Source organism: Penicillium griseofulvum (genome assembly GCF_001561935.1).
Source record: "Penicillium griseofulvum strain PG3 chromosome Unknown contig_12, whole genome shotgun sequence".
Lineage (NCBI taxonomy): Eukaryota > Fungi > Ascomycota > Eurotiomycetes > Eurotiales > Aspergillaceae > Penicillium > Penicillium griseofulvum.
Genome location: NW_024467435.1, coordinates 218,430 through 231,465, shown reverse-complemented (window position 1 = coordinate 231,465; position 13,036 = coordinate 218,430). Strand labels below are relative to the sequence as shown.

At 47.6% G+C, this 13,036-nt stretch overlaps 6 protein-coding genes across 6 annotated transcripts; 3 read left to right on the top strand and 3 right to left on the bottom strand.

Moving 5' to 3' along the window:
* Nucleotides 1–866: 866 nt before the first annotated feature.
* On the top strand, nt 867–2,294 carry PGRI_089720 (uncharacterized protein; the record flags this gene model as incomplete). Its single annotated transcript, XM_040796685.1, has 4 exons — nt 867–941; nt 992–1,240; nt 1,296–1,668; nt 1,720–2,294. 4 exons carry the CDS (start codon nt 867–869, stop codon nt 2,292–2,294), a joined length of 1,272 nt encoding a protein of 423 aa, XP_040650115.1.
* A 579-nt stretch (nt 2,295–2,873) lies between these two features.
* Nucleotides 2,874–3,358, top strand: PGRI_089710 (uncharacterized protein; the record flags this gene model as incomplete). Its single annotated transcript, XM_040796684.1, has 2 exons — nt 2,874–2,992; nt 3,046–3,358. The coding sequence occupies 2 exons, from the start codon at nt 2,874–2,876 to the stop codon at nt 3,356–3,358; spliced, it is 432 nt and encodes a 143-aa protein (XP_040650114.1).
* Nucleotides 3,359–4,559: 1,201 nt separating this feature from the next.
* PGRI_089700 (NEDD4 family E3 ubiquitin-protein ligase) lies at nt 4,560–7,613 on the bottom strand (the record flags this gene model as incomplete). The annotated part of the gene is made up of 10 exons (XM_040796683.1): nt 4,560–4,659; nt 4,719–5,114; nt 5,171–5,308; nt 5,366–5,659; nt 5,715–6,966; nt 7,035–7,168; nt 7,252–7,357; nt 7,409–7,447; nt 7,518–7,540; nt 7,594–7,613. 10 exons carry the CDS (start codon nt 7,611–7,613, stop codon nt 4,560–4,562), a joined length of 2,502 nt encoding a protein of 833 aa, XP_040650113.1.
* Nucleotides 7,614–8,241: 628 nt separating this feature from the next.
* Nucleotides 8,242–9,085, bottom strand: PGRI_089690 (polyadenylate-binding protein; the record flags this gene model as incomplete). Its single annotated transcript, XM_040796682.1, has 4 exons — nt 8,242–8,394; nt 8,454–8,541; nt 8,605–8,861; nt 9,005–9,085. The coding sequence occupies 4 exons, from the start codon at nt 9,083–9,085 to the stop codon at nt 8,242–8,244; spliced, it is 579 nt and encodes a 192-aa protein (XP_040650112.1).
* Nucleotides 9,086–9,906: 821 nt separating this feature from the next.
* Nucleotides 9,907–10,672, bottom strand: PGRI_089680 (vacuolar protein sorting-associated protein 29; the record flags this gene model as incomplete). The annotated part of the gene is made up of 4 exons (XM_040796681.1): nt 9,907–10,023; nt 10,076–10,489; nt 10,551–10,565; nt 10,616–10,672. The coding sequence occupies 4 exons, from the start codon at nt 10,670–10,672 to the stop codon at nt 9,907–9,909; spliced, it is 603 nt and encodes a 200-aa protein (XP_040650111.1).
* A 1,093-nt stretch (nt 10,673–11,765) lies between these two features.
* Nucleotides 11,766–12,975, top strand: PGRI_089670 (alanine--glyoxylate transaminase; the record flags this gene model as incomplete). Its single annotated transcript, XM_040796680.1, has 2 exons — nt 11,766–11,854; nt 11,907–12,975. 2 exons carry the CDS (start codon nt 11,766–11,768, stop codon nt 12,973–12,975), a joined length of 1,158 nt encoding a protein of 385 aa, XP_040650110.1.
* Between the last annotated feature and the right edge of the window lie 61 nt (nt 12,976–13,036).

The following is a 13,036-nucleotide window of genomic DNA, read 5'->3' as shown; positions in this document are numbered from 1 at the left end:
TTCCTCCTTGCGGTGTGACAATTGTGCTGAGCCTATCAACCTCTACGGAGTGAATGCGTGGGCTGCATCGGATATCAAATCGTAGGGTTAAGTATCTTTTGTATAGCGCCTTCATACACAGAATACATAAGCACAACATACGCATAATTCCAAATTTTCATGCTTCTTAACTCTCAAATTAGCTTGAGGGAAAAGCACGGGATTTAACAAATCCTTTTTATAGATTCTCTAAATATATTTCTTTACTACTTTTAATTCTTCAAGGGAGAGTTTATAGAGTAAATAATATCCTAGCTATACTTCAAATTCAAGGGTAATATTACAAGTCCTGTTCAATTGAGCTACTACTGAGATGAATTTTAAATATGTGATATAGAAGTGTAAAGAGCACCTTGAAAAGCACTATATATATTGTATGTAAAAGTTTGACGACTCGCATACTTCAGAGATGATAACTGTTATTCAAGCTGATAAAACTAATTCTACAATTTGCTATCTTTTACAGCCCATTAACATATACCGTGTCTTGACGGGCTCGCTCAAATTTTCAAAAGTTTGAAAATATTACTCTGATCCATAATGGCTTCAATATAACCAATCGATGCCGTTAACTCGGAGGATTTGACAAAGGACCGGTTAGCAGATAGTGCGACTTATTCCATCGAGAAACAATCCATCAATCCATCAATCCCTAATGTGTCTCATTTATTCTATTCAATCCATCAATAATGTTGCGCCATTTCTCCGAGAACCTCGATAGTTTCTTGGCATCGAGGACCGAGAGGTTAGGGCTTGGCAGTTGACCATAAGGATTTACTGGATATACTTTCCACGCACTCGTTTTTTAATTCTCTAATTCCGAGAAAATGTTGCGTGAGATATTCTTTTTATTTACATGCATGGCATGTGTGGAATTGGCCATTCATTTCCCATGGATTAAGGTCAGATCAATATCCCGGAACGGTATCCGCTTAGAACTGACATTCTGTAGGACATCTCTCACAGCGTTGAAGCCGAAACTGGTACATTTAATTATCCAGTGCCATTGTCTACACACAATGAAGAACACGCGCGTTTACTGCAAAATCTGGAGCGAGCTAATGGGAAATGGAACTCCGTCCATCCTCGACATCGATTGTTAACTGCCCTGCATGGGTATACTGCGTACAAAGACAAAAGCCTAGCTGAGGTTAATCGATGGAGAAATCTTTATAAAAATGTCCCCAAGCAGCAGCGAAAGGTATGTCCTTTCTTTCTTTTTGCGGGTGTTGAGCAGGTTTAACTGACTAGCTAAGTTGCTCGAATCAACCGTCCACTACACGCGTAAACTCAACACAGCGGAACATCTGTTCGAGACAAACAGCGAAATCACCAGATCTATTGTTGATTACGGTCTTTCGTTCTACAATATTAGTCAGTCTGAGCTGGACGAATTCATCCAAGAAAGTGAAACCCAGCAGCGGTCCGTTGATAGGACTAGCGTCTCTCAGGGAATGAAGCATTTTGTGCGTGATTGGGCAGATGAGGGCGATGAAGAACGTCAACAATCCTTTGGATGTATTTTAAAATCGCTTGCCCAGACGCCACGAGCGAAAGATAAACCCTTGCGAGTGTTATTGCCCGGGTCAGGATTGGGAAGACTAGCGCATGAGGTCGATAATCTTGGAGGTGAGTACAAAATTTCCTATCTGGGTTTCATTGGTTGATTGGAGGTATCAGGTTTCGATGTCACTATGAATGAATGGTCAACATACATGAATCTAGCATACCGTTATGTATCCAGTCTCTCTGCCCCCAACAGTGTACCATTTCACCCGTACATTGACTGGTGGTCTCACCACGTCACGACGGATGATCTCCAGCGCTCCATTACATTCCCGAACCAAGTTATACGCCCATCATCTGTCTTACTGATTGAGGGAGATTTCACCACGGTATTCACAGAACACACAGGCCAATACGATATAATCGTGACCTTGTTTTTCATCGATACTGCGCGGAATCTAGTCTCATATCTTGAGACTATACACAGACTCCTTCGCCCTGGTGGCCGTTGGGTAAATCTAGGTCCTTTATTGTATGGCACTGCGCCATTTGTGCAGTTATCACTGGACGAGATTGTGGCGTTGAGTGTTACTATGGGATTTGAGTTCCAGGAGACAGATCCTGCAATTGGAAATCTCACATTGCCTGACTTAAAAGTGCGAGGGTTGGAGGTAGCATATGGTCGAAATGAGCGGGGGTTGAATAAGAATGCATATCAGGCGCAGTATTGGGAGGCTGTTAAGCGCTAGAATAGAGAAATCCATATAATATTTTGTTGCCTTCTACTAAAAAGAAAAATAGCTGTTTATTACTGAAATATCATCTGAATGTAACTCTGCATTGGAGACATGAGACGGAATAGGGCTACGAGTAATACGAGTCACCTGCTGAGCCAATACAATATAATACCCACCTAATTTAACCATATGGAGAAGAATTCATTTTTCCTGGGGCTGAAATTTCCACAAGGTCAGAGTTATGCCCTCGGAGAATAAAATATCAACCCTAGCAAGTTGGGATCGGCAGGGACAAGTCCGGTCTAACCTCGAAATTGACCTAAGACGGCCAAGATATACAACATATCCAAAAAGCAAAGGGCTCAGTGAAAAGGATTTTATCCACAAATGACCAATGGAAAGCCAAAACATAATTTGCCCAATACGATGAGACATAACCCGCCGCCAAGCTGAGAACCTTTGGGGCACCAAGACTTCCACTTTTCTTGGCCCCGAAACCTACTGCCCGGAGTGGGAGGTATAAAGCTGCGGACCCTGTGCGACAGATCTCGGATTTTGAATCATTTTCCATTGCACAGTCCCCTCGCCAAAATGAGATTCTCCGTTTATGTCATTGCTCTCATGACTTCGGTCTCATCCGGGGTCTTGGCCCAGGATCCAGGTCCATCTCCTACTGCTTCAGTTGGCTGTGAGCCACACGGAGACCATTGGTTTGTTCTATCATGATATATCTAATATTCGGTGATTAATAATATCTATACAGGCACTGTGATGGCCCGGCATCAACAGGTGTGTCAGTTACATCAACGGCAAGCGAGGTCGAAGCGAGTACCACTGCCCATGTTACTCCTACAGCCCCTAGCCCTACCGAGTCTGTTGGTTGCGAGCCGCATGGTGATCACTGGCACTGTGATGGACCGGCTGAGACGGCTAGTGCTTCTGCGAGCGGCTCCGCCAGTGCCTCGGCTAGTGCTTCTACGAGTTCCAAAGATGCGGGAAGTGGCGCTGGTGCCATTGGTGTGCAGATGTTCATGCTGGTTGGATTGTCTCTTGTCGCTGCTGGTGTGAATGTTTAATTATCGTTGATCTTGGAGATATGTGTATGTGTGTGCGTGTGTCATTATATCAAGCCGACGGTCTCAAACTACAGTAATCTTATGCTGGACTGTACATTCCATTTAAATTGAAGAAGATGTTTGACTTCAGTTTCGTGATTTGAAGAAGCCTTGCACTTGGAGTTGCTAGTGGAACTATGTATAAATTCACCCTAGTCAAAAGGTATTGGGGGTACTGCTTAATCTCGTATATCTAAACATCAAACAGAGTTCAGATGACTCAAGATATCTTGATGTTGGAATGGGTAAGAACTGGCCAGTAGAGGATCTCTAGGTGCTTAATTTCATCTCATCTCTTCCATAGGGTACTATGTACATTATGTATCCACCGACATGTACGTATGTTGTCTCTTGCACAGTCTGCTTAGCCGGGTTTTTGTAACTGGTAGATCTTAGAAAGTACCTGAATGCACTCTGGTTCTTAAGGATTTGTTAAGGCAAGGTTATATGTCGACCATCAAGACTGACACACCATTTTGAGAGAATATAGGCCAGTATTCTTCCAGGTTGATCCATTATGTGTGGTCATGGTGTCAGGATGTTTGTGATTTATAAGAAGTGACCTTACGACCTTAAGCTATGTACAACTTACATCCATACGACAGCGACATTAGCTGATCGGTTATACATAGGTGATACAAAAACAGCATAAATGGAGTAAAGCAATGTCACAACCTTGGACCAGGACCCAAAGGTTAGTCACTACTATCAAAGGAATTACTATGGAGTTATAAAAGCAGAGTCCGATGGAAGTCCAATGATTTCGTTTTATTTGTGACGTAGAATATTGAATACAGAACGAGTGTGGGAAGAGCCAGGATGGGTATGTATAGCCAATTCGAGAGGAATGCAGACGACATTGAAGAAAAGGAAATGCGGACTCTCTCTCAGAAGAAAAAGGACAGTCGAGAGGAACGGAATGGGATTAACCTTGATGTCCCAGCTCTAGATCCTATCCTAATTCAGCATAGAGGATCAAAAATTGAAAGTTGGTTTGGCTTGTAAAAAAAAAAGAGAGCTTCGTGAGTAGTGGGTTACATTTAACAAAGACCAAGACAGAACAGGGGAGGGAATAAATCCTTCATTGCACGCTGCAAGAGGGGAAGAGGTAGAAAGATCCAGGTACAGTAGAGGCAGAGTAGAGGTAACAGCAACAGACTCTCTATTCCTGTCCAAAGCCAAGCGTTTCCTCCACCGCGATAGACATTTTGTGCTCGAGGGCCTCGTGCGTCTTGTATGGAGGCAGATCAAGACGGTTGAAACTGGAAAAAAAAGGTTAACTATGATACACCGGATACAAGAACTAGCATTGAATACATACCAAGTATGCGATTTAGGTAGCGCGGAAGGATCACCAGACTTCTCAATAGTGAACCGTCTGGGACCATCAGATCCCTGCAGATCCTTAAATCCATTGACGGGGATGCGCGAGGTACCAGTAGTGAACTGGAGAAGACGAGACTTCTGCTCGGCATCCCAGGTGCGCACGATCTTCCAGAAGTTCTGGATGACCTCGTCCTGTTCCTGGTAGCCGCGGTAGTCGGTGTGCTTCTTCCAGTCTTCTACATCGATGTCGGCGATACCACCAATGAGCAACTCGAGTTCACGCTCGTCAAAGACGTTGACGAGATCGGGGGGAATAAGCTCGTTGAATCCAGACATGAAGGCATCGAACTGCTCCTCGACTCGCTTCATGATTTTCCATTCCGTAACCAATCTGCGATGTGGTTAGTAGAGCTTCATCAGGCTGAAGGCTGGAGTGGTTCCACTCACTCAATGTACTGTGGTTTGTTCTCGTTGGTGACGGGAATATCCCGGCCACCGGGTATCAAATCAATAGTGCGACGCTCGCCAAACTTCTCATCGTCAACCGAAAATGTGAGTTCCACAATTCCGTCAATGTCATTATCCCTGCCTTGGTGTTAGCGCGATTATTTCTCAAAATGACATTGCATATATTAAACTTACAGTGTCCATGCCAAATTTCGGTGCAGATCCTCATCCACTCCTTCCATATCTTGAAGACTGACCTTTTTCCGCAACATCATCTTGTAGAAAGCTCCAATGAAGAAGGAATCCAGGAAGCGACGGTGGAAGATAGCCAGACCAACCACTCGGCCGATGAACTTGAAGTAATTGAGGTGTTCGGGGTTCACGCCCGAGTGGGGATTAATCTGCAAGGTATAATTATCGTGGGCCGAATATTCGAAGAGACAGTAGAAAGGATTGAACATTTCGTGAGAGAGGAGGAAGAAGAATTCACTAAAAGAGTCAGTAAGTTTTGATCAACACCGGAGAAAGGAAGAGCAGAACATACCGTGAGAGACCACCGTAATCAAGACCATCTTCGCCATCGAACTTGATCATTAGTCGCTTCTTAAGATCGGACGCGCTCTGGCGCATAATCTCGGCATATGAATCCTCGAAGATATTATTACGACGGACTTTAACGTGACACTGTCCGGACATGATGCGCAACGCAGGTTGGGATCGGAAGTAGATCAGTTTGCGTCGGAAGTCACGCTTATACTGGGGTACGCCCTGATCCAGAGAGGACGGGAGTCGTGGATCATCCCATGTAGTTGTCTTGGTGTTGTGATCGACGAAATATACTCGAGCAGTGTTGGTAAGACGCATTTCCCAACCACTTGGGAGAGGGCCCAATTGGGATACGGGCTGCTGCTGAATGGTGGTATTGTTCGCGCCACCTGTGGTCTGTCCCTGACCATACATGCGGATGTACTGCTGCCGACGAGGATCGACCCATGTCGTCGTGCGCGTGTTGTGGTCCACAAAGTAGGGCCGTCCCTCGGGCGTCACTCGTCGTTCCCAGCCTGGCGGAAGCTCCCCTGTGCCTGCAGTGGTGGCTCCCGTTGCCATCATGGAGATCGCGGCGGCGTTCGACCCGGCCGGGGCTCCAGTTGCGAGAGAGGTTCCTGCGTTAGGCCCAGGCGGCGGTGTCGGTATCTGCTGGGCATCTGGCAGGTTGGGTGAATTGGCGCCAGTTCGATCTTCTGGAAGCATTCGGCTCTGGTGGGCCCGACGTTCGAGCTGCATATTGGCTTCGCGCTGCGAACGCTGGGTATGCTCATTGTAGTTGGCTGCTGGCCGTGACCATGTGGTGGTGCGCGTATTATGGTCCACATAATATGTCCGTCCCAAGTTGTCTTCACGCCGTTCATATCCTGCGGGGAGTCGACCCTGACTGTCTTCAAACGAGCTGAGATTGGCGCGAGAGGGGGCACCAGGTCCAGGGGGGTTGGTTGGGGCGCCGTTCAACGGGGGAGGAGCGCCGGCCGGTGGAGCTGTAGTTGAAGTGCGCTGGCTCAATGATGAACTTGATACTGCGGCAGGAGCTGTATCCAGAGTACTCGGGCCAGCTTGTGTTTGGGGTGTTGGTGCTGCAACCTGAGGCACAAGGCCGCTGGAAGTCGATGTCTGGGCCTGTTGACGTTGGAGTCCGTTCTGGTTCGGATGGGGAGTGGTGAGATTTGACGATAGGTTGATGATCAATTTTCCGTGGACCACGAGGTTATCATTGGATTTTTTCAGATCCCGAGTAAGCATTTCTGTGGGGGGCACATGGCCGTCAGCTCAGTCCACGTTCCTACTCGCGATCGGCGTTCTTCGGACATACCATCACCACCCATCGACAAATCAATGACATCTCCGATGCGAACATTGATGACTCCGAGGAAACCCTGGTCCTTCTTCTTGAATTTCTTCTGATCGAAAATCTGGATCGCAAGAATGCTGTCCTCGTTGACTCTCCTATACAAATGGTTAACGAGGTTCACACTTTTCTCCCCTAACAGCGGAGGGGTATCACAGCACGGCATCACGGTATCACGTACAAATCGAACGGCTCATTCCAATAGGGATTCAGAGTCTTCTTTATTACAGAAGTTGTATGCGTTTGTTCTCCTCCAACAGTAGCCACGGCGAATGGATCGGGGAATCCTAGAAATGGTCAGCTTCGACCCCGCAGCATCCGATCTGGAGATAACATACGGAAGACATCGCGTTTGTACAGACCATCGGCGGCGATAACTATGAAGAAAAGGTTAGTCTTGTATGGCTGGAACCCCGCAGAGTTCAAAGTCGATTCGAAAAGTCTTACTCGTAACCCGAAGATTTGGCTGGCTGCAATTCATATTAGCGATCTGAACCAAATCGGAGTGAGAGTTTCAACTTACGCTGGGAGATTTGACGCCATGATTTACAAGCGCCGATCAAACAGCGCGGGCGCGCACATTCACGAGGAGGAGAAGGACCAAACCGAGTTCACCCAGGTCAAAGCCTGGAAAGAGTGGATAGGTTGGTTGATTTGCAGGTTTGGGGGTGGTGGAAGAGGAGAAGAGAGAAAGGAAGGGTTAGGCGGGTTTGGGGGGGGTCGGACTACGTATTTCACTATGTACGAGATACCCGGTCACTACTTCCTGGGGCTGAGTAAAGAATTTATTAATTTGTGTATTTCATTTTTAACCTATAAATATATCATCTATCTATAATAAATTCATTCCATTTTTTTTCACCTGGGTCAAGTTTCTCTACGTAATAGACGGGTGTGGGCGGAGTGGCAATTTGATATTAAGAGGGAAATATAGCTGTTAAAGCCATTTTTTTAGGCAACCATATAGAATCTATATATTTTATATATTCTATATGATAGATATAAAAGATATATCTTTCAAAATAGCTAGTTCTTAAATCTTATTTTTCTTGCTAATTCTCTGCCCGGAAATTATTGTACACAGATCCCACAACTCCAAAGCCACAGAGAAAACGAGATCATTTCAGCTTAGAATAGACACCAGACCCGGGATTTCCAGCAAATAACACACTTAGTAGGGTGAGAAACCACGTCCACGTCCACGGAAGCTAGCACCACCTCGATATCCACCACGGGGGAAGCCACGACCACGACCGCGGCCAAAGCCAAACCCACGGCCACGGCCACGGTGCATACCAGGGAGGTTGGTACGCTTAGGAACAACCTGTTATTCGACATCAATAACATGTAGAGAGGGCATAGTATCAGCAATTATAAACCGACCTTCAAGTTGCGACCGCGGAAGACACTCTCGTTCAACACCAGAGCCTGAGCGACCAAGCTAGGTTCCGCAAATTCAACGTAGGCGTAACTATAGCACATTGTCAACACATAGATCCCATTATACCAGCTGTATTTTTATCTTCAATCTCACCCTTTGGGTTGGCCAGAGAACTTGTCCAGTAAGATGGTAACTCGGTTGATAGAACCACAGCTCTGGAAATGAGCCTGGATCTCCTCCGGCGAAGCCCCGTAGTCGACATTGCCGACAAAGATGCTACGCGCATCAATATCTTCCTTGTTCTCTTGCAAGCTCTCAGTTTGCTGGTCAAGGTCGGCCTGCATCTCGCGCAGCTTAGCCGCCTCGGATTCCATCTCGGCCACTCGTCGCTTCATGGCCTCAATCTCTTCCTGTAGGGATCAATCATATTAGCGGGGTATGACTCGTATATGAGTGAAATTACGCGACGTGGGTATGAAAGAAATGACCCAAAGAACTCGAACAAAGAGTGAAATTGTTTCAGTGCAACGGAACAACCACGATCACAACCTACCTCGTCATCTGCACCATCTTCCTGGGGTGGCACCTGCTCCCCCTTAATCTCCTCTGGGATCTCCTGGCCTTCAGCAGCCATCTTATCTACCAAAAAAAAAGAAAAGTGTTGGGGTTGGTGTTATTCGAAGGGTCGGTGAAAGCGCCGGGGATACCGATGAGGGGAGCAAGTCAGAGCTATCTGCCAAGGGTTTAATCTTTGCGCGTCAAATTTGGTGAATAAAAATGAATGTGAGTTGCTTGAAGTTGGGAACTGTCCAGATGATTTGTATGAGTTAACAGAACCCTCTGTTCAAGACTTCTAGGCGGTAGAGAATTGAAGTTCTGGGATTTGGGCAATGAGAGGCTTTCTATTTTGGGAATAGCGCCATTTCCGCCTGCGATGAACTGGCATACTGCCGGGCGGTGTACCCAGCCTCATATGTTTATGGGCCCTGTACAGAAGGTATCTTTTCTATGCTATGCTCGTATAAAAAGTACATAGGCATCATATACAACTTGGGCGCAATTATAATAAAGCTATAGGCCATTGTTGTGTTTATATATAATTCTTTTTGAACACATATTCCTTCAATTAATAGATATTATAGATGAACCAAACCATCTGAGCAGATATACATTATACATTAGAAGTCTTGTTTAGCTCACAAAATAAAAGGGATAGATCCAATTCTATCAGATGACTCCTGTTTTTGGGGCCAGGAAATCAGAGCTATTCAGCTTGTAGCGATAGTTAGCAACATCGTGGACGATGTTGAGGAAATGACTCGATTCAAGGTATCATGTATCAAATTGAAGAAGCACGCGGTCTGCCAAAAAAAAAGGGAAGGAGAAGAACATATGCTCAGGTGAACATTAAGGCAATTATTTACACGGAGGAGGGAAATAGGCATAAGGATAGCATCACGAAGCCGGGGGGTGATTCTTGCGGAAGGAGACCTTCTCAACAGCCACATTTTCTACCCCATTGGCATCGGTCTTCAGCTGATAGACGTATAAGACAAGAACATCACCTTGGATCTGTTCAGGGTCAGCATATATACTATTCTCCAAATCAACCTGGGCAACTCACGTCCATCAGGCAGAAACTCGGTGTAGGCTCCTCGCCATCTGGCCAAAAGCCTGAGCTCATGGCACCTGTTGCGCTTCCCGGATTGATAAAGAACCGACCCTCCATCTCAAACGCCTCAAAACGGTGGGTACCACCCCACAGCAGGACATCTACATCCATCTGGCGGGCTGCGATAAGCAGTGCGTCGGCGTCGGCGGGTGGCACGATAGTATGGCCATGGGTAAAACCAATCCGTAGACTGCCATGGTTCACAATTTTGGAGAGAGGGAGATTGGGAGAGTCGACATCATAATCCCCCTTGACCATCTGTAGGTCTGGGGCTACCTCGCGGAGGAAATCATAGGTCTCGCGGTCAGTCAGGTTTCCCAGACAAAGGGTCTGGCCGATCTTGCCGGGGGTTAGGAGTTTGCGGAACTAGAATCGACGGACAGTGTCAGCGGGCTGGAAGGAAGTGTGGCACTGGAGAAAGACGGACCTTGGCTGGAAGATCCTAGACGATGTGTTAGCGGAGATAGTGAAGCTGAGCTGAGGACAGCTTACAGGAGCTCGGTCAGGGATGAACAGGTCACCAATGACCAAGACCAATCGGGCGGTCATCCTGGATGGTGTGTGGGGGGGTAAATGGAGGTCAATGGTCCATCCACGATGATCGGAAATTGGAGCAAGCTAGATAGAATCAACGCCGGTTGGCTTCAGCCTGATGGAGCTTCGCGGGGAAGAGCAACTAAACTATGCCCTAAGCCCTATTTTATATCCGGATACGGCTTAGCGTTATCTGCTCTATGAAGCCATCAAGATCTTTTTATTTCGCATTGGCTCACCAAGCCGAGTGTCTCGCTTTCGGTTTGATGAGACCAATCCATGGGCATGATTTATACCCCATGTTTTCTTCGAAGGTTTCCTAAATTTTTTGCGGAGGTCACCGGAGATTAGGAAGGGGGCATATGTACATACTACGTTGGGATCGAATGGAGTACAGTAGAGCAATTGCCGGCAGACATCGGCATTGAGATATCTAATATATAAAGTAGTATATAAAATTGATGGGATAGTATACACCTATTCTAAGAGAGCAAGTATATATAGCATTTGAATATACCTCCAACATATAAATCCATACGGTATAACCTATATAAACCTCAATTTTTCCAACAGAATATAAAATGACCTACAGATAAATCACAAATAGAACAACTTGTACAGCGTAGGACATAGAATGTTGGGAGATCGGTAGGGTCCGCCCGGATTTCTCTTTCTCCGACATCCAAAAACCCCCCAAAACAACATGTCCCTTCGGAGAACAAGAGCGTGACTCAATTCATAAATAGCCCTCCATCTCACCTTCACATGCCCTCGGTACAACCATCCGAGTGAACAAATCATCGAATCCCAATCGGTATCTTGGCCAATCCACTCGGCGGCGATCCCCGAAAACCCCAGTTACCCTCGGGAACTCCTCCAATCCCCTTTCACGCGAAATACCCCGCGGCGCGCCGCAATCGGAAAGCTGGCGTCCAAATCTACGGAGCGTTTGAGCCTGATTTCCAGACACCTGGATCAGCGCCTCCCCTTACCTAACCTCAATACTCCCTTCTCGACCGAGAGAGATTCACTATTTCCTGACGACGTCGAATATAAACCTATTGATCGTTCAGTTCCTCCTGCCCCTCTCATAGAATCATCTCCCACCATGTCTGCTCAAGCCCCTCACAACACCCTCCTGATCCCAGGACCAATCGAATTCGACGATGCCGTCCTTCAGTCTATGTCCCACTATGCGTGAGTTGTCTAGGTTATGTCTCGTTTTTTATGAGCCAACTAACTCCCCTAGTGAGAGCCACGTCGCTCCCGGCTTCGTCAAGGTCTTCGGCGAGACCCTAACCCTCGTTCGCAAGCTTTTCCAATCTACCAACCCCGCTGCGCAGCCCTTCATCATCTCCGGAAGCGGTACCCTAGGCTGGGATCTTGTCTCCGCCAACCTTATCGAGCGCGGTGAGAACGCCCTCGTTCTCAACACCGGTTACTTTGGCGACTCCTTCGGTCAGTGCCTCGAGACATACGGTGCCAACGTGACGCACCTCAAGGCGCCCATTGGTGATCGCTCCTCGCTCGAGGAAGTGGAGCAAGCCCTGAAGCAGAAGGCATACAAGCTCATCACCCTCACCCACGTCGACACCTCGACCGGTGTGCTCTCGGACGTCAAGGGCGTGGCCCAATTGGTTCGTCGCGTCAGCCCAGACACCCTGGTTATCGTCGACGGTGTGTGCAGCGTTGGCTCTGAGGAAATTGCCTTCGACGAGTGGGACCTTGATGCGGTCGTCACAGCTTCGCAGAAGGCCATCGGCTGCCCGCCCGGTCTAAGCATCGTCATGACCTCCGGTCGTGCCATCCAGGTCGCTCAGTCGCGCAAGACCCCTCCCGGCGCTTACTACGCCTCCATCGCCAACTGGCTTCCCATCATGCAGAACTACGAGAACAACAAGCCCTCATACTTCGCTACCCCGCCCACCCAGCTCATTCACGCCCTGCACACTACCCTCCGCCAGATCACCGCTGATGTCCCCGGCCGCTTCGCTGCCCACACCGAGGTGTCGGATAAGGTGAAGGCTGCTGCTGCTGAGCTTGGCCTCAAGCAGCTCGCTTCTCGCCCTGAATGCCAGGCTCATGGTATGACTGCCATGTACTTGCCCGAGGGTCTGTCCCCACCTGATGTCCTGCCTGGTCTGCTTAAGCGCGGTGTCATCTTCGCAGCTGGCCTGCACAAGGAGATTGCTACCAAGTACATCCGGTTTGGCCACATGGGTGTCAGTGTCACTGACCCCAAGCGGGGTGATGTTGACAAAGCTCTCGCGGCTCTCAAGGAGGCTTTGGCCGAGGCCAAGCAGGCCAAGGGTCTTTAACTTTAAGGGCAATACTCATGTAGGTTCGATGTAAATAGGAACACTTTAACTTGCCTAGAGT